Raw genomic sequence first — 26,303 nt, 5'->3', positions numbered from 1 at the left:
GATCAATTTTGCCTAATTAATCAGTGCCACTCTGTACTTAAGAAACAGGAGTTGTTACATTTTCCAGATTAAGCATAGCACTCCTGCTGGAGCACATCTAATTAACTGCAATTGATGGATGGCTGCACTGTGCAATTAATTAGACAAAGCTAGGGGCAAATATTGAAAGGCTGCTGTACATTACAGAAGAGAATATAAGCACAGCGCATTCAATATTCTGAGCTTGGATTGCCCTCCATCAATTAAACATTAAGGAAGCTCTACACAGTAATGACAGTGCATTACATGTACTTAAAAGGTTACCTCAGAGAGCCGTGAGGTTCAAAGAATAGTAAAAAATACTGTGAAAGGAATGGAATTTTAGAGTCTATGAGAGGAGAGAGAGAGAAAGAGAGGGAGAGAGAGACTAATTACCTCATAACTTTGCTGATAAGGAGACTTGCTCTGCTCTTTGGAGCCGATTGTCCAGGGGACAAGGGCCTTATGACCGTGACCTCTCCTGAAGCAGCCTCCCTGCATTCTTCAACACGTAACTCTCCCTCTCCATCACCAGTGGCACTGCTGTCTGGTTTGTATGTAAATATTATTGTGGGTTTCTGGCTGGGGTCATCCCCTTTGGCTTCAGCAAACCAGTGGTGGCGTTGCGTGGGAGGCGGAGGTAGCATGGTGATTACAGTTCCATCGAGGCCCACCAGTTTGCCTTTCTCCTTCTCGCGCTCAGCCTTCTCTTTCTGCTCATCTTCGTCCTTCCGCCGGCGGAAGAAGCTCTTAAAGGATATCCAGCGTTTGGGCTTGGCACTTTCAGATGATGGACGTCTGCCCTCCCCAACCCCTGGACTTATCTCTCCATCACTGGGACGAGAGGACCCCGCAGAGGGCTTTGTCCAGTTGCTGAAGTGCCTCTGGAGAAGGTTGGTAGCATGGTATGGAGAGGAGGTGGACCTGGGTGGAGGGAAAGGTGGATTTGCCTCTGCCTTAGGACTTGTTGGGGCCACAGCGGCAGATGCACTCTGGGACTTTGGCAACTGTTTAACTGGAGTCTCCTTCCTGGGTTTGGACAGACATCCGTCCGTAGAGGAGAAAAGCGACTTGGGTCTGCTGAGCGTGTCTCTAGTGGCGTCAGGTGGGAGGGCATAGAGCTCCTCAGCACTGCACGTTTTGCTCTGAGAAGACGGGGACTCTGGAGGGGACTGGGGTGGCTGTATCGAAGCCACTATCTGGGACAGCACAGTGCTTGCTTTCTCACGCTGTCCTGTGCTGGTGCCAGATGATGACATAGTGTCAGTGTTGCTGTCTTTGCAGGCCTCCCCACTGGGCTTACGAATCCGCCCTGGTGTGGCAGAGCTGGGGCTGTTCGGAGGCAGACTACCTGGCAGAGGAGAGGAAGCGCTAGTGGGAGGAACGAGAGACACAGGAGTGGTGGCTGGTGTGGTGTGTTCGCTAGTGGTTCTGCAGTTCAAGTCCAGGGATTTTGGCGATGTTCCTAAGCCACCTGGTACATCCTCTGCAGTGAGCTTGTCTTCTGTGGGTTTGTTATTAGGAGACTTCTCATCAGGGGAGGCTTGGACGCTCTCAGATGAACCAATTTCCTCATAGGTGTGACTGGTGACCCTGCCTCCAGCACCAGATTTGGGCTGGGGCAGCTCACCACTGAGACCTAGGAAGCTCTTGTACACAGCCAAGTTGTCATAAGCACTGGGGTTGATAACAATGGGTACCTTTACAGCATTTTTTGAGCTGCGGGCATAAGTTGGTTCATCACGGATGATGATTGGGAAGGGGGGCATTCCTGCATTGTTGTAACTGTTGAACTTGATCTCTGACAGATTTGGGGACTTCACTGGAACTGTGCGGGATGAAGACAGACCTGCAATAGGTGAGGTGGGCGCAGATTTGTGGTTACAGTGTCTGGGGGGTACAGAGGGCCCAGGAGCTCCTCCAGAGACCAGCTCGACCCTGGGGATCTTTTGTCGAGGGCTGGTGCTGGAGGTCCACACCTCTTGGTAGCGGATGTTTCCAGGCTTCTTGCGAGAAGTGCTGACAGGAGCAGAGGAGTTTGCCGTTGATGGTGAAACTGGGGTTGTTGGAGTGTCTGGTGTCGCTGGGGGGAGCGGTGATACTGGGGACATTGGGGAACCTGCTGACAGTGACAAACTAATTGGGGAGCCAGGGTAAGGTGGTGGGCTCAAGGGAGTTGAAAGTCCCTTGGGTTTGGGAGTGCTTTCTGGGGCATAGCTTTCTGTGCTTGCCATAGATGCAGACACATCTACCACAGTGTAAGGTTTACAAATGGGAGGCTTTTCAAGATTCACTACTCTGTAAGGTTTCGCTTGTTCCTCTGTGGGACTAAAGCTAATCGTAATGGGCTGGCCAGGGTGAGCCTGAGGCAGAGCACCACCTTCCCGCTGGATTGCTTCTTGGTCCTCCAGTCGAATGGCAAGAACAGCTTTGTGGGTCTCATTGGCTTTTGGTGAACTCAAGGCTCTGGGCTGAGGCTCTCTTTCTGCTGGAGCTGCACGAGTAAGGGCCTCTCGGGGGGCAGGAGAGTGTAGGCCATTGCGAACACCAAACGGGACACTGCTAGTGCTGGATGACGTACGTGAATCATCAGGCATAGAGGATGAGGATTCTGGGGAGGTGGTGGACTCGGAGTTTGATAAAAACCCACTGCCTTGCAAGTCATTTTGTCCATAGGGGAGGAGGCCAGGCCCCCCATTTGAGTCCATCGAGGGATAACCATTCAGGATTTCATCATAACTGTCATCGTAGTCCACAGCACAGATGCGCTGCAGGGAGCGATTTCGGAGTGGCACAGTATTCCATTTCTTTCCTGCAGCAAAGGGCACTGGAGACAAGGTTGCAGCACGAAAGTTTGCAAAACGTGGTTGACCTCTCATTCGGATCTCCATGGCCAGCAGCTCCTCGTCACTTTCATCCCAGCTCTCATGCTCATCATCACCATCACTGTCATCATCATCATCTTCCTCATCATCATCATCCTCCCCCTCACTTGAGAACTCTGGATAGCAAAAGCGTCCACCTTCAGTGCTTATGATCTCTGCACTGTCACTGAGAGATACCCGTTTGGCTTGGCTAGTGCTTCCCATGGCGAGGCACCCAGCAGCTGGTAGGCCCCTCTCCAGAGAGCGCCTGTATGAGCTGCTGATCCTGCCTAGGAAGTCGTTTTTTGAACTGGTGCTGGGTCCAGAGCCCAGACCAGCAATCTCCTTCAGCACATCTGTGAGTCCATTGTTGTTGTTGTTGCCACTGGGAGTTCTGGGGCTGCAAGGACCATAGCCTTCAATTTCATCACCACCGTTTTCGCCTTCATTGTTGTTTGGTCCACCAGGCCTTTGGTGATTAAGTCCATTTCGGTTCCACACTGTGAAAGCGGAGGTTTTGCCAGTGCCTGGGCCGTCACCAGACCGCTGGTTTCCCTCAGAGTCCAGGCCCGTAGAGGAGCAGGGTAGCATCATTGTGGGCTTCACGGCAATTGTGGGCTTCTTGGCAACAGGTGGCCGGAACTGAGCAGAGCGTGCTGTGCCACCGCTCCGTTGGGAGCTGTTGGCAAGGTTGGCGTTGGGCTTGGTGGCTCCAGTTGTAGCGTGGCTCTGTTGAGCCTGGGCTCGCTCAGGGGGACCTTTCCTTGGGGCACCCTCGCTGAGGCGGTGCAGACTCTTGGGTTTAAAGCAGTTCTTGCACTCACCCGGTTTCCACACGTGCTCTGTGAAGGTGTTGCAGGCGGACATGGTTCTTGTCCTGGTGTGGCGCCTGAGGCTCAGTGGACTGGAAAGCCCTCCATGGGCCCAGAGGTGGGAGAATGGACTCTTCTACTACACTGCTGCAGACACAGGGCAAATCTTCAAGGTGTGAAAACTCTTAACCTAGGACAAAAAAAGAGAAGAGAAGAAAAAGGGACATTTTAAATAATCAATTTAGTTAAAATGGTAACACTGTCTAAATGGTCACAGTATTAAATATACAAAATACACTTCAACAAATAATGCAACATATGCACATCAATAAAACTCAATCTCTGTTGGTTCACTTCAAAAACATCTTTAGCAACAAGGTATGTAACACAGCTTAGTCACAGAGATGGCTAATCATTTTGTTTAATTTTATACTATTCTGATAAAAATACCACAACCAAATCTGTGATTGAAGCATGCTTTCACTGCAAATAAATCACTACATCTCTGCAGTAGCTGCTGCTTTCCAAGGGGTGGTGCAGTGTCACTGAGCTGGGCTGACTGATGAGGCTGGGGCCATTCTCCACTGGGTGGCAGAAGGCTGCCTCAGCATGAGCATGTGTGAGAGTGGAAGGCCGGGGGTCACAAACACACAGGATCAGCCAGCTATTCGCAGCTCTATTTTTGGACTGCAACTCAGTTCAGTTGCAGGTAGTAATCAGTGGGGCAAGCTGAACTGAAACAGAAAGTGCTGACGCCTCTGCAAAAGACACGGAAGCATACATTTTGCAACTATTAAATGTATCAATATAAGTAGAAAATAATGAGAACCGAAGTTTGATAATCTTAGTAGATCTCATCAGAAGAGTAATGAACTCATTACACCTCTTAAAACTGAGATGTAGATCTAATAGAACTCGTGTACAGTAAATGAGGCAGGCAGCATAAGAATATGCAGAACATTAGCTCCAATTTCACTGCTGAAAAAACAAATGAGTTTGCTTACCAAACTGTCATAAAACTCAAAAGATTCATCTTAGCACAAAGCATTCCGGGTACAACTCATGTTAATATTTCAGGCATGTCCATTCTGACAGCACATCCTGTTTATGACCGAGAGAGCAGAGTGAGTATGATCCTCTTTCCTGGCACCGTAAGGCCACACTTCCCACATGGTATCAGAACCCACATCCCACAAGATGTCTCCTCTAAACTCTGTCTTCCTGTCAACTTGCTTCAGACAGCTAGCTGCCCATAAATGCTGGTAGTATGCGCTTAAATACACTAGTTAAATACAGAGGGATACTAAGAAAATTATCATTATGCAAACAGATTAAAACTGGTGCCTGCTTTGATATGACAGTGAAAAAGCACATTACATATGAAACTTCAACAGTCTGAAGCAGTTATCGACCACATTCAAATTGCCTGGTTTGGTCCTATTAGGGGGGAAAAAAGAAAAAAAGAAAGAAAAATGGAATATTTCTCGTCCATTTCCGCCTCACCTCAATTGACCAGTCCACCCACTCAACACAGCCTAAACCATTTATGCACAACTAGGAGCAAACTTGCATGTAAAAATTTGAATTTGAAAAAGCACCCTACCAAGGACTGAAATTAAAATGAGGGTTTTATTTAATTGCACTTATAATATCACAGTGGAATGCAAAATAGCTTTCTGACCCGAGGCAGATGTTTTTTTTTCTTCTAATGATGAAAAGGGCTTTGCCCCACTGAGGAAAGTAAGGAGGAAACACTTCTAACATCCATGGGGGAGGCAATCGTCAGTAGTAGGAGAGTCTTTTTAAAAATTTTAAGAGGCATAAAGCCAGGAAGTGTATGTTCTGTATAAACCCATAGCTGTTTATGTCCAACACTCCTCTAATACAACGCTGGGTTCAACACCGTCTTCATGGCACATCTCTGGAGCCGAGAGTCCATTTTGGAGGCTCTTTGTGGATGGCTCATTACTGGGAATCAGATCTAAGAACACAGAGGAGAACGAGGACAGACATAGAGGCACTGGATGCCTGCCTTGGCTCTGGATAAGTGGACCCTCTCATCAGTCACCTGCTGTCTTTCCCGCTCAGTCACCATCCAGGATTCGCTGTGGACATGGGCGCGACGGGATGGTGAAGCACCCCTGACAAGCAGTCTTTCAGGGAGCACAGTCGTGTTAATAGCCTGTCTCTATACTGTCTGTTGAAGCACAATGGGGAGAGAGATGCTTGTGCAATAAGGGACTCAAGTTGGCTGCACATTTTCTGCACCAAACGCAAGTGGAACGTGTTTCTTCAGGGGCTTATCATTATTTTTTATCAACTCAGGGTTTCAAAGTAGGCTTTTCCTTGATGAGAGTGCTATTATCAGAACGAGCGGAAGGAAGGATAGCCTTTCACTTTAAATGCGTCGCAGTGTTTTGCTTCTGCTGACCTTTACATCTTTGAGGGAAGGAAATCCCTTATCTCAACCAGCCTCTCACAGCACTACATACACTTTCTACTTATTCCTTCTTTGCACGCGTCTCTTTGGCTGGAGCTGCCATCAATGACCTCAGCATTATAGCCCATATCCCTGCTGAAGAGGAGGGATTTTTATCAGACATCAGTCTGCCAAGGAAAAACATATACACTTTCACTCAAAAGGAGCCCAACTCCAGAAGTAATAAATTTGCTTAAGGCTGCTGACATTTCGTAAAAACGCTTGTGTTTCTACAGTATACGAGGGAGGAAATTGGCCTCTATCCCAACTTGGTGGGGTGAGTGATTGAACAGCTCCACATGACGTGGGTAACACAAGGGTGGGTGGGACTGTCTGACGGGGCCAGGGAGGTCAGATCCTGTACCGGGCATATTGCTGTGGTAACACCCTGCACTGCGGCCCGACTGACACAATGAGGCAGGAACACCCAGCTGAGGGGTTATTCACCACGACCCCAGCTCAGAGAGATTTATTCCGCTAACATGACTTTCCAGGTCCCCAAGGCAAACAATAAGGAGTGACTCAAGCATTTAAAAACAAATTAATCAAAACAAAAAAAGATCCCCATTATAAACTATGACTCTTGACAATCACTTGCCTGCATTTGGCTCACAGGTTTGTTATATTTTAGTACAGCCTGAACAGTCAGTCGGTAATTGCCCACTTTCCACTATTTAACCTGTCAAATAAAGTGCCCTCTATTAAGCAACTGTTCCATTTCTTCTGATAAATTAACTTTCTCTCTGCAAAGAGGAAATTACAAACATTATAGGAAGGTATTAGTATAACATCTAAAAACAGAACAGAGTACAGGATTGTACATTAGGGCCTTAACAACGTAAAACAACATGGCTGGCTAAATTCATCATTCATCCCCAAAAATGGTCAGAACTGCCGGTCTGCCTATTAGCCTGTTGGTCAGACTCTCCCTGTCTGACAGTGCGGAAATGAAGACAATACTCCGTGGATCCTCCCACTCAGTTCATCTCCAAACCAAGAGGGCCAGCCAGACACTCATCATTCAATGTGCTCAACAAAAGCAAATTCCGCCCATTCTCCAGGCACACAATCATGCTATTTTATAACCTGGCGTGAATTGATGACAACTCCCAAGTCCCATGGCCTACTTTGAGTCTGCCCAGCCAGAAAATGCTGCCCCTCAATTCTCGGTTATTTATTTATTTATTTGCACGTGGCCACAGATGCGAAGTCTCACTGCTTACACCGATGAGCATTCAGTTTTGTAAATGATCGGGGAAAAACACAGACCTAGCCTCTTTTGGGACGGGACAAAACAATTGTTGAAAAAAACAAAAAAACAATGATGTTAATTATTTTCGAGCCATGGAAGAACAACATCCTTTTCAGTTCATCCAGAGGTGAGCAGGCATCCTACTTAGCTCCCTGGTGATGAACAACTTATGGGCAATCTGAAGAAATTCTTTCATGTGAAAATAAAAATTCGCTCATGTTTCAGCCATTATTTATTCATTTTTTTCAGCATTACAAGAATAGGCCACTCACCAAGTAATGCTGCAACGTCACATGACCAGGCATTCTTTCCTTATTTGTATTGTTTTGTGTTTTGTTTATTTGTCTCTATGCTTGCTATGATTGTTTTAAGACAACACTACAACAAAAGAAAAACACAAACAGAGACAAAGGAATAATGCAAGATTGAGGATGAGGCTGTGTTTGTTTATACGTGTGTGTTTACTGAAACTATCCTCAGGTGTTCAGCCTGAGCAGGTATTGATCACTGGCATTGACTGGATCTAGGCACAGTTCCAGGTCTCCTTCCCCCTCACTGATTTGGATAACAGAGTTTTAGTACAGAGAAATGGGAAAAGATAGGTGTGAAACGCTGCCATGTAGACACTTAATTACATCCTGCAACATCCTTTTACAACCTTTGCATGACCTTCAATCTTTAAAGGAGTTACTTTAGACATGAGTTGCTAATGTTACCTTATTATGTTTTATTTCACTATATTATTTAGTAAGATGTACTATTATAGCCATTTAATATCTGTTGGTTCAGTACGACACATGAACCAACAGGGTGGAATAGACCTAAGAGGTTAAAACTAATCACAGTCATTACAGTCCTGATTTATTCTAGTGTAAGACTACTTCTTGAAATGTTGACAGACCAAGACAAGACAAAGTGCTGCCTTAAAAGATCCTTTAATCCTTCAAATGTCATCTCTGACAACACCATTACAGTCAGGCATTGCAAGGCTGGATTTATAGACGGCATCAAAAGCCAAGTCAAGAGTCAAGAGCCAATTCAGTTGATTGCAAACCCTGTTAATTAAAAATGATGCGAGAAGATTTATCCAGAGCTCAACTTATACTATTAGTGAGGCAGGTATGTTTTCATGCTCTAGTAACATCACTGTATAAAGCCCTTTAAAATATTCTACAACAATCACACAACTTTGGAGCAGGGATGGAGGGAATCCAGACCTCCTCAAATATTAAATACATCACTATTAGAGAGACCAATATATCTGCATTCTCTGGCTGTGTCAATGTAGAATGTCCTTTAAAATACTCCACACCATAAACGTCATGAACTTGAGAGCCAGGATGAAAGGGAATGATTCAAGAAACCAAAACAGCTACAGGTCCAAAGAGAGAGACTTACACGTTCTATAAATCAAGAGAATGGGACGCACAGCTTACAGTGAAAGATCCAGCTGTCATGTCTGTTGTATCCAGGCACTTTGAGGTGTGGTGAACTTCTTTCTTATCCCGCATTACGTTTAAAAAAAGACGGCGATGAATCCCAGGAGAAGAAGCCCGAGGCAGAACTGAGGGGCTGTGAATGAAGCGGGATTAAGCGCCTCTTTGGAGCAACGTTGAGTCACTGCCATCCATCACGAGGGCACCGAGAGCCACAGCCATCCCTCAGTCGGCTGGCTCAGAGCGAATGTTTACATTTCGCCTTAAGCTAATGAATTACTCACGACATGCATCATTAATAGACTGAAATATAAATGTCTAGTTTGCAGTATGCCACGCAAAGAGAGTGCTGACAAGCGAGATGGCCTGGGTAGGACATATTTTGCTGTTCTGGGTTCCTAAATACACACAAAACATGCTGGGACAAAGGCTATCCTGGAGGTCTGACCAGAGCATTGTGCGAGCATGACTGATATTAGCTGGGGTCGTGGAGGTGAGTTATCAGCCTCCGCAGCCCGAGGTACACTCACCGACCAGGCACGGCGGAGGGAAGGAAGGGGGCCTCGTTGGTGACTGTGGTGTCCCAGGCTATGACACACACAGACACACACACTCGGGTGGCAGGCTCTAAAAAGGACACGTCCAGGTGACGAATGTGCCCCTGAGCCCTGGCGGCTCATCACTCGGACTCGAGCTCTCCGGGGGGCCTGACAGGCAGCGCTGGGTCTGGAGCTGGAGCCAGAGCTGCCGGAGCCAAAACCACGCGTGAGCAATACAAATGACTGCTGCCGGATTCTGCTGTCTCACACCGCTGACCCACAGGCTGGCTCTGCAGCAGTACCTCCCACCCCCTCTTCTTTCACGCTCACACCATACATTTGCAGCAGGCACAACAAATAAATGGTCAGCCAATGCCGTGGAAATAAGGCCAGCACCGGCTTGGTTATTGACATGGCATGGGAAAAAAATGGTTTAGTCCGTGTTTCTTTTGGAGGTCTGACAGATGTTTAACGTTGCTTGTGGTGATCTGGATCATCGCTACACCGTCATTTCAGTTGGATAACCAAAACATTTCAAGACTTTGGCTGAAATGCAAGAGCCCTGTAAGCATGCCTCTTGACATTTCTCTGTATCTGCATTGAGTGAATACATGTGTGTGTGGGCATATCAAAACACAGACTTCATGTCTCAGATGATTGCATGGGGACAGATTACAAATGCACAGGCCTAAGTTTAAACACTTCATATGGGAGAGTAGGCTATGTGTGTTAATACACCCACTTTGAGTGTATGATTTAATGTGAGGTGAAACCCTGATTTACGGGTAGCCTCTGAGGAGAGACGTAGGAATGCTGTGGCAAGGTGCTGACTCCAGCCAGGCCACAGTGACACAGTGTGCGAGTGTGAGTGAGTGAGTGGGAGTCTGTGTCAGCAACACACCATTTCGAGTGATGCTCTAAACCCCACTTCTGAAACCAGCACCGTCTTCAGACACATTTCTCAATGCAACAAAATAAGCACATAGGGACGAGGCCTTCTTTATCCTCAACCTCATTTAAATGAATACTAATTAAGAAGCTCTGGGGAGGCATCCCACACTGTAAAATTAGAACAAGGAGGACTTCAATGGATTGCTATAGCTGGATAGTTATATGCTGTATTAGCTTGAGGAACTTAAGCCAGTTGTGGGATGAACAAAACACCCCTGTCATTATGGAAATGCTTTGCCCTTTTCACCCTGTCGGCACACACTGAGAAATACACAGACAGACGGACATACAGTCACACACACACACACACACACACACACACACACACACCAGACACACACACCAGACATCGATCCAATCTAAAACTCATGTCCTCCTTTGTCTGGTCCGGGTCCACGGGCATAGGTTGAGCCCACACATACAAATATATCACGAGGCAGAAAAAAATCTCCATCTGCTGGCACAAGGGCAATTCCGTGTCTGGCTCCTTTGAATGCACTCAAGCAGTGAGGCAGCATCCACCTGGCCCTGGTCTTATATTAATGAGGACTTTGTGCTTGTGCAAGTCTGCGCTTCTAAGGACACCTGCTACTCTTCTCCACCTAGCCAACAGCCCCCTGGGGGAAGCTTGGCAGGCCGAAGAAGCAAAACTCCGCTGAGACGGAGCAGGACAACCACAAAGGCCTCACTTCACTCTGCTGCTCTGACTAATACGCAACACTAGCCTAAACAACAACAAAAACAACACAAACAAAAACAAATAAAAGTATGCTGGTAAGGAGGAGAAATGTTTCTTGCTTCTACTCTGACTGTCCAAGAGACAAAAACAATGCAAGCATTACATGCAGAAAGCTGAAGTAAACATTCCGTTTCTGCTGTATCGACTTTAACTGGTTGAGTCCTATCCAACTCGTGCAGAGCCCATGGCCTACTGTAGGGTGAAATCATCAAGGCGAGTTCATATCCCTCACCTACAGAGGTTTTGACTTACAAAAGACCTGCTCTACCCTTACACATCATTTGAGATCTGGATGAAGGGAAACGTTCAGAGTGAATTAATTTCCCTCATTTCAGCCGTCAGATTGATCATGCACTGTAGGCCTTTGAAGGCTCCTCTGGTGTCAGTGAGAGCCCATGAGTGACGGCGAGCGCCGTGGCGAGAGGACTAAAGGAGAAACCCTTCTACTGAGGGCCCCCGGTAATGGAGGGGGTGCTGGTTGTTTTCATTCCCGTCTCATCTGTGGCAACTTTCTTTTAATTTGCGATGACTTCTTTTCTGTTGTAACGGCTGGGTGAATTCTTCCTTGTTTAAAGAAAACCTTATTCCACAAGTCAAAAAGTAATTTAAGCAGAGTGCCCCTGGGCAATATGGTAGATACACCCCCTATGCTTTATTTATACAAAATCAGCACAACTTCCTTTTAATTAACAATCTCCTGTTTTAATTATACCATGTGTAAGTATGTGACAAGCCAGATTACTACTCTCTACTATGACCGTGACCATCTGGCCTACCTACTCTAAGACAAAGGTACAAGCTAAAAAAAAACGTGAAAGAGAAGGATGATAAAATCACAGACACAGGCTCCATAGAGTAGAAATCAAATCTGTGTTTACAAAACAGTCCTGGATGAACAGGTCTGAGATAAATCTTGCAATACGGCTCACTGCACACTAGGTAGACATAACATAGCAATGTTTACATTAAATCTCATACACATACTTAACATGTGTGAGCTAAAGAGCTGACTCAACCATGACAAATGACAAAGCGACCTTTAATAAATCAATGATGGCTGCTTTGTTGACCTTCATGCTGAATCCGACAGCATTTCCCTGACAGTGAACCAGTTGATCCCGTCTGAATGAAAACCCTTCTCGTGATAAAAGCTTGGAAGTCTTTTTTTTTTCAGAAAATCTAAATCCTCCTTAGACCGCAAGAGAGTGAGAGTGAGAGTGAGAAAGAGACTGCAAGAGAGAGAAAGAGAGAGAAAGAGAGAGAGAGAGAGAGAGAGAGAGAGAGAGGGGGAGAGAGAGAGAGAGCACAGAGAGTAGAGTCCATGACAAAACACGGAGAAGACATAATTGAAGACCCGATCACGTCCTAACTGGGGTAGCACACTCCGGTGCCAGAGCTTCATTATGGAGTCTCATGCAGACTGAATGGGCTGCCTATGAAAGTTTTAAGATGTGATTTGCTGATGCTTTAGAGCTGGGAGGTGGTGTGATTAGAGAGCGGTACCAGACTGGCAGAATGGGGATATGCGATAAAAGTGTGTGCATGTGTGTGTGTGTGTGTGTGTGTGTGTGTGTGTGTGTGTGTGAGAAGCCATTTGCCGTTGGGAATGCTGTCACTATGCTGTGGCAGCAAAGATAACCTGCTGCTATCCCCTATAAGATTTGGGCCCCCACAGTGGCTATAAAGTTGGCCCTCGGGGTTTGTTTTTCAGCCAGCAGTGGCTTTCAAACATCCCATGGTAAATCATCTCAAAAATCTGCTCTGCAATGGCATGAAAATCAACACCATCTTCCATCTGCAATCTCTTCCTTGCACTCTGATGGAATGTGTGGGAGTGCTTGCAATTTAGCTCAAATAAACTAATCTTGAAGTATGAGATCATAAGATGGTGATACACTCATTTGCAAAGCCTTTAAAAACAGATTTACAAAAAATTATCAAGGTTTCACTAAAGACTGTAGGATAATATTCCTGGTGTATATAAATAAGAACCAAGTCCCAAGACGAATGTACAGCCAATCTGACCATTATTTTGGACATCGCTACATGATCCCTTTTGGCACTATTCCTCATTTGCCATGTTTATATGTGACTGAAACCACTACAGTGAGGTATGTATAATTCAAAAACTTGGCTGCATGGAGGAAAAAAAAGTGTTGACAAATATGCACGCAGAATTGTGACTGACAGACGTGCTGTGGATGTATCTGCAACGAAGCAGGCTTGTGCACCACAAGCCAGGCATGACAGAACCAAAACTGCACGATACACTGCCAATTTCCAATTGAATAAGGAGACCGTGGGCATGCTTCAGTTGTTCCAAATATCTCCGTTCGCTCTCAAGCCTCTACCCTGCTGAATAAACACAGATCGGCAAATGGATTGCACAGAGTTTCTGTCCACTTTTTAAAGAGAAACAGCGATGGCAATGAAACCGGGCCATTTAACTTAACTTTTAACTGGCTGGAGGCCCATAGTCTCCAGCTCTGAAACATAAGCCCAGCCTGGCATGGTCAGGACAAAGCCAGGGCAATGGTCGCCGTGAGGATAACTAAATTACAGCGTCTACAATATCCTTTGTGTGTGTGTCCGCGGTCCAGCTCCAGGCGCTCTAACTCGTTTATGGGAGACTTAGCCTCAGGTTGAGGCCCCCGCTCTCCAGCACTAAAACAGCCCATTAGAATTCAGCTGTGGCCAGAGCATTGACTCTCTGTCCAGCCTCGAAGCTAATCTGTGGGAGCGAGATGGCTCTGGGTTGGGTGGGAATACTGATTGAGACGTCAAAAGTCATTCCTCTCGTCCTTGTTTCTAGCACTTTGTGTTCCAAGACGATGTTTCGACCGTGCACCTCACAGGGGAGATCTCCGAGGTGATGCAGAGGGGAAGGGAACGACAGCTGTATAGATCCGTCAATAACATCACAGATCCGGTGGAAATATGCTTTTCGTGAAATGGGGGGGAAACTCATTTAAAGCGATACACTCAGCAGTGGGATCAAGTGCCAATAGTGTGTGCCAGGTGGAAAAAGGCATTCATCAGTTCATACTGATGGCAGTGAATGGGAACTTAGGCAGGAGTGTGACTGACTCCGTTCCTGTAATAAGTGTTGCGCGCTAAAGTTAAAATAATTTAAACTTTTGAGGCAACAAGCAATGGGTGATGAGTGAATCTTACTACCGTCTCAAACCGAGAAGAAAAAACACAGTCTGACAGCTAGCACAGATATAAAAGGAAGCAAGTGACACTTTCCCATGAAGCAAGTCTTTCCCATGAACATTTGTGTCAAACGCAGCTTTGAGACATACTGTACTTGAAAGGACACCCTCGCAGAGAAGGAAACGATGGGCCCTGCCTCTTCCTGCACTGACACCCAGCATGAACACTCACCTCTTAATTATACATTTCAATTAGCATCTCCGTGACTGTGACGGAGGACGGGCAAATTAAACTACTGCTGCTGTGCGCAGGTTCCTGCTGGCGCCTGGCCTTCCCCCCCAGGGCCGCTGGCTGTAATAATTACAGTGGTGGCTGAGGAGCTCTGGGAAACGCTTGGAGCGTCAGCTCTCCACAGGTCTGACAGGAAGCAGACGCACAGAGCACATCATAGACGACACCACAGGGTCACGCCTGTATTGGTCTAGACTAAACGTGGAACTGAAGGCAACCGTCGTATGGGTGTTATCGCCAACAGGGAGAAACAGTGTGAGACATTTGCCGAGTCAATTCCCAAGAAATAGTGTATGACGTCTGCAGTGTTTGCCACAAGGCACATGAGCTACATTACTTCTTTGAGCTGATTCTTTAGAAGCCTTTCAAAATTAGTCATCTTCACTCAAATTACGTCTAATCATTGTCAGATATTTCCCAAGAATGAGACCTATGGTTACCAGTAAACACAAATATAAGAGGAAGCAATACACAGTATCTGTACATTTAAGATTCACAACATAAAGCATCAAAGAGCTTGATGGTTGTGGTAGTTGTAAAGCAGTGCAAAACCAATACTTTCAATGTATCTTTGGCAGTCCACAGCTCTTTGAGTTCCACAGACACAACAATCTCTTTTCCACTTGGCCAAGAAAGTCAAGGGAAAAATGGAAGGGCTTGTCCATCATCCATGTCCTCCTGTGAACCATCAATGTCCTCTCTGAGCCATACTCTTAAAACAACCCTCGCAAGAATATCATCAAACTGCTCTGGTAATGAAGGCAATATATCCCTAGCATATAACATATGTTCAACAAGCAGACAAGCAACGGAGCTCCATCAACACATAAAATGTCCCCTGGGTGCCACTGGCTGGAGTCAGTTTAACTCTGCCAACAGATACTGCCGCCATCAATGCTCCTTCATGCTTTATGTGCTTTTATTAGCCTGCTTAAAAGGGAGCACATTGGAGATGAGAAGGCTGGGCACCATGACATATTGTGTGTCTTCCACAGACACACATAAATTAAAAGGCTGAAGGGTGAGACAGTGCAAAGGTCTGGGGCTGTACGCTGAGAGATATCCACTCTTTTTGCACTTCTAAACAGGATCGGGGGAGACTAGGCTCCAGCTCATGTGGGATTCCTCCTCTTGAAACACTTTTGGGGCTCAGAAAAAAAGTATGACTGGATGCTGCCAATTCGCAAGTATGACTACTTGTTGCCAATTTGCTTAATGCAGAGCATAGATGATCCAAAACTGTATTGGAAAGCACAGTTGGTGTTAAGAACTAAAATCTGGCAGTATGGCTTCCAGCATTCTGGGAACCAGAGCCGAGTTGAAACACCCCACTTGTCTGATCGCTCCCATCCACATGCTTGCCTTTACGAGCCAAAAACGCTCAGATCAGCGGCAAGGGGGAAGCCTGGGATTACTCGAGTTCAGGCCTGTCTGGAATTGACAGAATTAAGAGTGCCACCTCCAGCTCTCGGTGATCCCCACCACCTCAGATAGTCTGGATGTCTAATCCGTCTGCCAGGTCCAGCCAAGGGAAGACAGATTTCAACACTTGCTTTTTTCAGGGCAAAGGGAGCACTGTTTCCGAAGCACATCGTCACCAAGGAACTTCGGAGATGTCACGCAGCAATTCAAAAGAAGAAGCAGATGTTGCTGAAATCGTTTCCTTGATGGGAAAGAGATGCCTTTGTGTAAACACTGATATTTATAGCGATGTTTGCGCCTGAAGCCATTGTTTTGCTCCCAGTCTCTCTCTCAGCTCTTGGGAGTATGCATGTATGCATTCCTTCACTAGCAGGAGGGGGAGAGGGGGTGTTCATTAGGCTGGGCTGTTTTGATGAGCTGCTTCATAGCAGACTCTCAGTGACTTTGGGAGTGTGTGTGTGTGTGTGTGTGTGTGTGTGTGTGTGTGTGTGTGTGTGTGTGTGTGTGTGTGTGTGTGTGTGTGTGTGTGTGTGTGTGTGTGTGTGTGTGTGTGTGTGTGTGTGTGTGTGTGTTTGTGTTTGTGTTTGTGTGTGTGTGTGTGTGTGTGTGTGTGTGGGGGGGGGGGGGGGGGGGGGTGGTGGGGGATGCAGAGCAGGCTTGCATTCTTGGAGGTCTGAGGCATTTTGTCTTGTGGGCAGATATTTCAGTTGTGACGGTTAAAATCATCTTTAGCCAGAGAAATAACATTCCATTGCTGTGTGTACTCTTGCGCAAGGTCTGCAAGCAAGCATGGGAAAGACCCTGCATTGCCTCCCTAGGGGAAAAAAGGGGGTGGGTGAGAAAAAGTTGGAAGGGAGCAAATGACAGAAAACTGCCCCCAGGGCAAACACCAGCCAGTGACAGAAAGCAGGTATGCAGGCAAGCAGACACAAAACACACACACACACACACATACACACACAACGTAAGAGGTTTTAAACTATACAATATGTAGAAAAGGGAGATGGGTGCGCACACACTGAGAATGGAAGTGAGAGTACTTAGGAAAAGGAAAGATATCTGCACAGCCACACAAATCTGCAAAGTGTCGGTTGTTAACACATATGTGAAGAACTACTTCTCAACACTCCTTAACACTACTTCTTAAGGCAAGGAAGTGTCTCCAGTAAGAATCTTTCCATTTTATAGTAGAGAAAGAAAAAAAGAAATGCTGGACTCGAAGTCAGTAAGCAAAAAAAAGTTATTGTGTGCTCATATTCACCATGACACACTCTGCCACTTTCCCTTGAAAAGCGAGTAATTGCTATGGCAACTGGCAAGAATGAAAAAAAAAAAAAAAAATCACTTCCAAGAAGCCAGAGCAGGGGCATGCCAGGCCTGAAGAGGGTTACGTCTTCTTTTTTTTTTTGGTCTTCATCAAAAGCCAAACTGCACCAGTCAGAGGCGCAGCAGGGGCCGAGGTGTGGAGGGGGCCCTCGGGCACGGAGGCTCCAGAGCTGAGAGCCAAGCTCTGCCCTGCCGTGCCCTCGCCCCGCTGGACCTCGTGCTCCCTTTCCCAGGCTCTCAGCTACCCGAGTCGGCCTAATCGCTTAATGGAGGCCACGGGGCCCTTGAGGGAGTGAGAAAGCTTGGCTGCCTACAAACTGTAGTTCACCTCAGGGTTTTTTTCTCTTTTTTTTTTCATTTTATTTTATTATTATTACAGGTCGGCTGTAGCTCGACTTAGTTGAAAAAAGAAGGTCACAAAGGTTTCGCTACGTCCATAGTGCAAACACATATGCGAACCACAAACACTTGATCACACCAACCCAAACAACCACACGCCTATATATTGAATGTACTGTACACGTGATATGCATGCACTGCCAGATAGCAGATCTATATGCCTCAAGTTATTCAAGACATGGTGCAAGCACACCCACTCTACACACTCAGACATTAAAATTTACTCACACTAACACACACACACTCACACACGCTCAGAGTCACACACAATCACACACACGACTCTGCCCCATGGGTAAAATTAGTGGTGAGGATTTAATACCTGTGGCTGAGCAGGTAAAACTGAGCCAGTCTCGGCATGACTGTGGCCTGTGGAGCTCTCTCAGGCCGACTCTAAGATGTCTCCCCTGTGCTGTGTCGGAGATCCTGTTCCCACGTGCGCACCTTCAAATCAACACTGGGTTACAGCTGCAAATGTTGCATGCAAAATATTCCTCTCCGAAGCCAGTGTGGGGGAGGTGTTGAGCTGGCGATCAGTACGTTTAAACAGCCTCCCTGTGCCAAAGTCAATTCACTCGCAGAGAAACTGTTCAAAACACCCAGAAGTAAAAGGAACCTGACGGGACACCTTCACCTTAACCGAACAAGGCCCTTTCTTCAGGGCGATTAAGAGCGAACGCATTTTACTCCATAATCTCGCAAGGGAAAACGCCTAGCTTCCTCCCCATTACTTGTGACATTTAAATGTCAGCGTCTTGCCCTGATTGGAATGAGAGTGGAGAGTGGAGGGTACGAGGTGGAGGCTGGGGAGGTGGGACCAGCGGCTTAATTAAAACACCTCAGCATGTCTGCATGTTTCCCCCCAGTCATCCTTTTTTTGTTCACTGCTGCCGATAGCCGCCTTTGTGCTGCTGGAGCTGGACCTGGAGCGGATATTGCCTGTTGCGCTGCGATCGTAATGAATTGACGAGGCCTGGTCTGGCTGCTGAGAGGCGCTGTGTGGTGACAGCACATGCTCTGTTTCATCTCTGTGGGCTGCCCGTGGGCCGGGAAGTAGGGGGTGGAGGAGTGTGTGTGTGTGTGTGTGTGTGTGTGTGTGTGTGTGTGTGTGTGTGTGTGTGTGTGTGTGTGTGTGTGTGTGTGTGTGTGTGTGTGTGTGTTGGGTGGGGGGGGGGGTCATTATAACAAAATCCACATGCATCTTGACTCATGACATGGCGGGGGCAGGGAATAGCACGTGTTGCTATGCGTCTAATGTGCCCGTGGGCAGCAGTGTGAGCTGATCAGCCTTTTGATTCATTTTTTATACGCGTGCTCCCTGTATTGTTTTGCACTGGTGTGTGTGAGCGTTTGTCTTTGCTTTAGCATATTTTCAGTATGTAATTCGGAGAGGCCTGCTGCTAGCCAAGAGTCCTGAGAGGAGCAGTTAACGCTGCCAGTGTTTTGAGTGGACTGGAGACTGTGGGATTGGGAAAGTTGGATGAGGTGTTCAGCCAATCCTGTCACGGGGAATGTCACCTTCATAAAGCACCACCCAGGGAGCCAAACCCCCACTTACTCAGACCATATCTGGAGGACGCAGCCCATGGCCATCTGAGGTCAGCAGTGAGAGAGAGAGAGAGAGAGAGAGAGAGAGAGAGAGAGAGAGAGAGAGAGAGAGAGAGAGAAAGAAAGAGAGGGAGGGAAAGAGAGAGAGAGGAGAGAGGAGAGAGAGAGAGACATGTGCCACTGTTCACCAGGCCGACCTTCACTGCCACATGAGCATATTCAGCCTGACCATAGCAGACATGCTGTACCCAAACAAACTCTACTAAGTATAAACACAAGCAACTTTGTCTGCACAATAGTCACAACATGTCTAATACAATCACACTGAGACTGATTGCACTTTGACCAAAAAAGGACCCTGATATATAGCCCACGGAGAGTCCCTGCATTCAAGTCTGCATCATATCTGAAGTTGTGGTATAAACACCATCCACCCCCCCTGTCACTATGGCTGCAGTCAATACGAATCGTTTTTTTCTCTCTCGTTGCTTTGTCAGGGCCAAGTTAAGTGCAACAGGAAATTCCATTAGCTTTGCATAAGCCAGTCTTTTCTCTCACTGAGGGAAACAATTTGCTATCTCCATAAACTCCTATGGTAAAACGATGCTGCAAAGCCTTAACGCTGGCAGCTGGATTACTGTTATATTATGAGTTATGAGTCGAAGGAGCGGCCCTCTCTTAAGTGGTACACAAGTTGGGCTTGAAACCCACCCCCCATGCTTGAGTCCCCACAATCCATCCTGGAGAGCCTTCTTCCGTTACTTTTGTAATGATACAACTCAAGGGATTTCACAGTTCTTTCCTTTCACTTTTGGAGAGGATGATGGAACATGTTTTTGGCGGTATAGAAGCAGAAATGGTTATGAATAATAATAAAGACTGCACTATCACTGTGCCAGTACTGGGTGTGATTGAAAGCCCCATATCAAGTGCCATCTGCATAAGCATGGGTGTGATGGATTGTATTTGTGTGTGTGTGAGTGTGTATGTGCATGTGTGAGTGTGTATGTGTGTGTGTGTGTGTGTGTGTGTGAGTGAAAAAGAATAAGAAAGAGAAGTGTTATGTACCACATACTGTGCTTGTGGATGTGTAAATGTATGGCTATTTGCATGTTAGCAGCTCACCCTTTGGGTGCCTAATTACCTGTGACTGCGTGTATACGTGTGTGTGTGCATTTGCTAGTGTGTGGGAGTACGTGCGAGTCCTGGAGCCCTTCTCCGCTCCTGACGCAGAGCGCATGGCCGGGGGGTCAGAGGGAAAGCGAGCCGGGTTTATTTCAGTAATTACTCAGCCACGGGTCGCCGGCTCGCCTGCACATCCAACTTTAGCTCCATCGACTCTCTCTCCACTCTCTGCCGCTCTGCTCCTGCCTCCACCTAACCCTTCAGAGCTCCATCAGTTTACACACACACACACACACACACACACACACACACACACACAGCTAATAACTGTGAGAGGGAATTTGGGGCCTAATGGCTTCCTGCCTAAAAGCACCATCTCAAAGTGGGGTAATCGTTCATAGTCAGAGGAGGGGTCTGCGGTAGGATACTGAGAGGGGCTGGAAGAGCTGGACATGTGAAGCTTTGTGCTTGAGGTTAGAAATGACCAGAAGAAATCTACAACAACCGTCAATTCAGCCAGTATCATTTCCATAACCCGCTCCAACTGTATCTCAGTGCAATTTTATTATGATTGTACAGTATATCTGCCTACACAGACTGCATTCTGGCCATTAAACAATGTTTAGGGATCAGCATCATGAAAGAAAACCAAGTCAAAACTCTAGTCAAGATTCAAGTCATGTTGGTATGAACACTGTGGTTCATGTGTTGTGGTGCTTTTGCTACAGCTAGTGATTCTAGAAAGATTTCTATAGACTTTTGCAATATCGCTGAAGGATTTTGCAGAGATAGCTGAACAGGGGATATTACTGACTTCACTGCAAATCATGTAACTGACAGTTAGTACCATGGAGACCACTGACTGACACTTTGGCAACAGTATTAATAGTTCACACATTGCAGCAATGAACATTTGGAAAAGCAATGTTCTACAGCAGTGTTCCACTTGGCTCCATCCTTATTGGTGTGTTGCAAGGTTGGGAATAATCCATAGAAAAAACAAAGACATGAGGGCCTACAACTAAAGGACTAGACATAATCAGCTCCATCCCACACATTTAATGACGCTAAACTGAGCAATTACACACTAGCTCAGACTAGCTCGCCGTGGATGGAGGCAAACGAGGAATGAAAAACGTGCCGAAGACAAGAACATGAAAAGGCCTACATGAGTTACACTTGTACTCCGCCCCAAAATGTCAGTGGCTGTGCACTGCTGTTATTCTCCTACCAGAAGTAATGGCCACTGTTTAGCTGGCAGAATGTAATTGAAATCATTGATTTCATCCCCTGCAGAACGAGAGCGCGACGGCGCATGAAGTATGAATGACAGGCAACAAATGGACAAGCAGTGACTCACAGGGCGAATGTGCAGAGCACAATGAAGAGGGGCATTCTTCTGAAACACAGAGAGGGAGAGCAGGGCGTACTGCCACAAAACAAACACAGGGGGCCTTCTCTCCTCCTGCCTCAGCTGGAGCAGGCGATCTGTCATCTGAAGTGGGCTCTGAAGAAAGGGGAGCCGTTTGGAGGACGGTACTGGTGGTAGGGCTGCATATGTGTTTGTGTGTGTGCATGTGTGTACACTGCTTGCATGTACATGTGTGAGTGTATGTGTGTGTGTGTGTGTGTGTGTGTGTATGTGTGTATGTGTGTATGTGTGTGTGTGTGTGAGAGAGTGAGAGCATGTGTGTACTGTACACTGCATGCATGTGCGTGCGTGTGTACGTGTGTGCGCTTGTGCGTGTGTATGTGTCCGTACATGTGTGTGTTATTGCAGAAACATGCAACAGTGTGGGAGGTTGTACTCTTTCTCAACGACAGGAGAGAGCAGCTCATGAGAGGATGACAAAGGAGAGAGTCCTGCACATTTTGCCCTCTCTGCTGCACTGCAGACTGGGAGAAAGCGCTGGACAATATAATGGATAAATTCTGCTCCATTCTCTACTGCCTACCACTCTGTGCGTCAGCCAACACAATTCAAAAGAGAACTGACACCCGACTCTGAAAACCTACTACTTCAAAGAGAGCATGGCAAAAGTGTTACAAAAGGCAGCTGACAGTGATAGGTATGGGAATTGTCTCCTGAAAGAGGAAAAAAGAGAGAGAGAGCGAGAAGAGAAGAGAGAGCGAGAGAAAGAGTGTGTGCGTGTGTGTGTTGTGTCTGACATCACATTCTGCCCCTAAAACTGTTAAATCATTCCCCTCACACCTACTGCTATGTCCACAGTCCACACACACACGCACGCACAAACACACACACAAACCACACACAAACACACACACACACTCTCTCTCTCAAACACATACACATCTTGACTGCACAAAACACATTAACACATCCGCCGTTGAAACATCTGAGGAACTCCTCCAAGGCCACAGCCTCGTAAGCCCAGAGCCCCTGACAGCTCTTCAGTTTCAGCCTCTTTTTGCACAAGAACCTCCAGGGGCCCGCCCCACGTGCCCTGTGTCCTCTGCCTACTCCCACACACCAGCTACACACACACACACACACACACAAACACACACACACGTTCTAATCACACACACATGTTCACTGAGGCATATATATGGAGAAGGCCACACTTCTCTGCTAACGCACATGTGCATTAACACCTACAGAGGACACGGAACTCAAACTGAGAAAGACAACAGTAAACTCACCAGATCTTTTGGAAACTGACACGACAACAACAACGACTGACTGAAGCTGACCTTGGTGGAGAGAAGGTTAACAGTAAGCGCGTCGCAATGCAATGTGCGGCGCGGCTAAAAAAGGAAAAAAAAACGACGGAAGAATGCAAGAGAGTGGAGAAGAGAGCAAGGAAAAGCTGAGAGGGGGAGATGGGTGGTGGTGGGGATGGGTGGTGGTGGGTGGTGGTGGTGGGGGTGGCGGTGGGGGTGGTGTAGGGCGTTAAGAGCACAAGCCTGTTGATTTTCAGCTCTGTTTGTCTGCGGAGGTGCTGCCAAAAGGCCATCCCTCCCTCCTCGCCTGCCTGCTCTGTTTGTGTTGGAGCCGTGTGTGTGCTCGCGGCTCGCTCGCTCGCTCGCTCGCTCATGGCTGCAGTCATCCACAGTGAAGGGCAGCTGTAGGAGAGTGGGATTTGCGGGCAATAACTCAGAGGGGATCGGCTGCTTCAGAGAGGTGTGCCCAGACACACACACACACACACACACACACACACACGCACAAAGATACAGAGACACACACAGAATGCGATGTCAGGCACACACATACAGTATATATATCCACCCACACAGTGACACACACACACACACACAGACAGAAACACACACACACGTGCAGACGCCCGCACATGCATTCTTGGCACCGCCAGCCAACATCTGTGACAAAAGAAGTCGTCTGGGGCTGCGTTGCGTACACACTCACACACACACACACACACACACACACACACACACACACATGCTCACAGGCCCCGGCGCTGCCTACAGATGGCTGCTATTTACGCTGGTGGAGCGTGGGCATATGGAGACGCCACAGAGGATCTGTTCAAACCCTCCAGTGACGGATGACTGAAGAAATGCCCTGAGACAGTCAGACACTTCGTCTTCTTCTTCTTCATCTTCTCTGACACCGTTTCGGGTGGTTCTGGTGATGGCCTGTCTGCTCAGCTGCACGAAAAAAAGTGCCCCCCGATGACAAGTTTTTTTTTTGCGTCGGCAAAACTTTTTTCCGCGCGTCTGCGGATAAAGCACGCGTTCTCATGAGGTGGCCAGAAGCAAGCGAGACTAAATAAATGAAACAAACGCTGGAACTACAAAGACGATTCCGCGGTGTTAGTAGTGGTGGAGAGACCTCCGCTGCCACATTGATGCCTCAGACATCAAACGAATCCCTTACTACCGAATTCTGTTGGGTGGAGAAACTAGGGTTTAACAGGAACATCAAATAGAGCTCCAGTCCGTTTGTTTTGGATGTGCAACATCCATCAGAGGGCTTAATTTCTTTCTTTCTTTCTTTTTTTTTCTTCCATGGAATCTTCGCAAGATGAGGAGAGGCATTGGAGCCACGGACTGATTACCACATCAAATCAAAATGAGGGAAATCTAATACAACAATGCTCACTCTGGGAGAGGGGAGCATTCAGCCAGAGTGAACCTCTGGGATGGGATGGGAGGGGATGTTTGCTCCTGGCAGTTACGACTTTAGACTCTCAGAGCTAACAAAGACCACACACGCACTCATGCGCACACACACACACACAAAACCCACACATACCGGCATGCACACACAAAGCTGTAATAAAATCAGCGAAACGCCTGTTTTTTTTCCTACCTCAACCACAGTTCTCACTGAATCCACCTTAAGACTTTCATAGCTCAGTCTTTTCAAATCACAGTAACACAGACATTCTTATAACAGGCCTTCCATAGAGGGGGGAGGGGGGGGGGAAGGCATGTTTAACAACCTTCAGTGGCACAAAGTGCATTTCACAGGGCTGTCTCGGGTGAGTCTGTGCGGAGGCCTTTGCCCTGGCGCATCAGTGACGCGTGGGCACGCTCATTATCACATTACACTTTGCGCTGCGCGCTGGGGGCGCATTAGGACGCAGAGGGAGGCGGGAGGAAAAGTGGGGAACCTACAGCGCTGAGGAGGATCAGACGGCAGCCATGATGGACTCCCCGCAGCTCACGCCGGCGCCTGGTGCAGCAGCAGGCCAGCCTCGGCTCCACGCTCTCCCTCTCCTCAGCAGGGACCTGAAATGCACAAAGGGACAGAGGGAAGGGAGGGATGGGGGGAGGAAGGAAGAGAGGGAGGGAGAGAGAGAGAGAGAGTGAGAAAAGTGAGTCAGAGTCAGAGAGAGAGAGGAAATGGGGGGTGTAACACCTCCTCATTATCACAGTTCTTAACCTTGAATTAGCCCATTCTCAGTGACCTTCTAATCTCTTTGTGTTATTATGCCACAATGGCGAGAGGGTGTTGGCTTTCAGGGAAATGTATCCAGTGGCAGCGGAGAGAGAAGTGAATCAACGCGGCGTGCGTGCGTGCGTGATAGATGGACAGGTAGAGCAGGAGAGGCTGAGAAACTGCCCTGGGGATGAGGCACTAATGAGACACTCCATCACAGCGTTGGAAAGGTGTTTATCTAACGCTGCACCCAAAGAAAAAAAAAAAACAAGTCCCGCAAAGACTGCTGCTTTGCTAATAGACAAACAGAGCGGCATGATTATGTAAAAGAAAACATAAGGTATAAGAAAGTTAGCGAGGGGGGGAGGGGAGGGTAAAAGAGGATGACTGAAAGAGAATGAGAGCGAAAGCAAGGGGGAGTGAGAGAGAATGACAGAGCGAGAGAGAGAAGAGAGAAAACTTTTCACAGCCTCAGGGCCCCGACGGCGACTGAACCCAAGCCACGCTGAGCCTTTTGCATCATGAAATTGAGTCGCCTTTCTCCCCGTAACATGATTTTCCACCAATTTGTGCTTAAACAAAGCTGGCTCCTCCAAACACCACGCATGCGGAGATATTTCCCCCCTTGTGCGCTCCACTAGGAAGATCTGCCTCTGTGGGGATTTTGACAATGGGGCCGTTTCGGCTGTTTTCACCCACACGGATTATGCCCGAGTGTTTGGGAACGCCGCATTCCTCGGAGTGCACACCGCTGTGTGAGGAAGCGGGTCTTGCTGAGATCCTTTGTACTCCAATGTGTTAAAGCAGGCACCGAGTGCAACTCCGACTGGATAAATATATCCGGGCGTAATTCTCCCACTCACTGAGATTCTGTACACACACACACACCAAATCTGGAGGCCTGGGGAGTGTTTAAGACCCCATTTATTCCAACATAAAGAAAGCAAATCTCACAAAGGCAGAAAAGGAATCTTTCCAGCAGGGATAAATTCGTATTAGCTAATTAGTGGGGAAGATTAGTGGAGACCTTGCTATATCGGCTCACGGCCCCATTCCTTCACAGCTGAGCACGC

The 26,303-nt window shown here is 47.3% G+C and overlaps 1 protein-coding gene across 1 annotated transcript in view; it reads right to left on the bottom strand.

Moving 5' to 3' along the window:
• Positions 1–26,303, bottom strand: part of peak1 (pseudopodium-enriched atypical kinase 1) — a 101,348-nt gene that overhangs the window by 21,189 nt on the left and 53,856 nt on the right. Inside the window, exons 3-4 of the mRNA XM_062546773.1 lie at positions 24,966–25,079; positions 415–3,884 (exon numbers count right to left, since the gene is read on the bottom strand). Coding sequence (XP_062402757.1) covers positions 415–3,749 — 3,335 coding nt within the window. The 5' untranslated portion in view covers positions 3,750–3,884; positions 24,966–25,079. The remainder of the gene's footprint in view (positions 1–414; positions 3,885–24,965; positions 25,080–26,303) is intronic.

This window comes from Sardina pilchardus, chromosome 10 (assembly GCF_963854185.1).
Source record: "Sardina pilchardus chromosome 10, fSarPil1.1, whole genome shotgun sequence".
Classification (NCBI taxonomy): domain Eukaryota; kingdom Metazoa; phylum Chordata; class Actinopteri; order Clupeiformes; family Clupeidae; genus Sardina; species Sardina pilchardus.
This window is presented reverse-complemented; position numbering and strand designations above follow the sequence as displayed.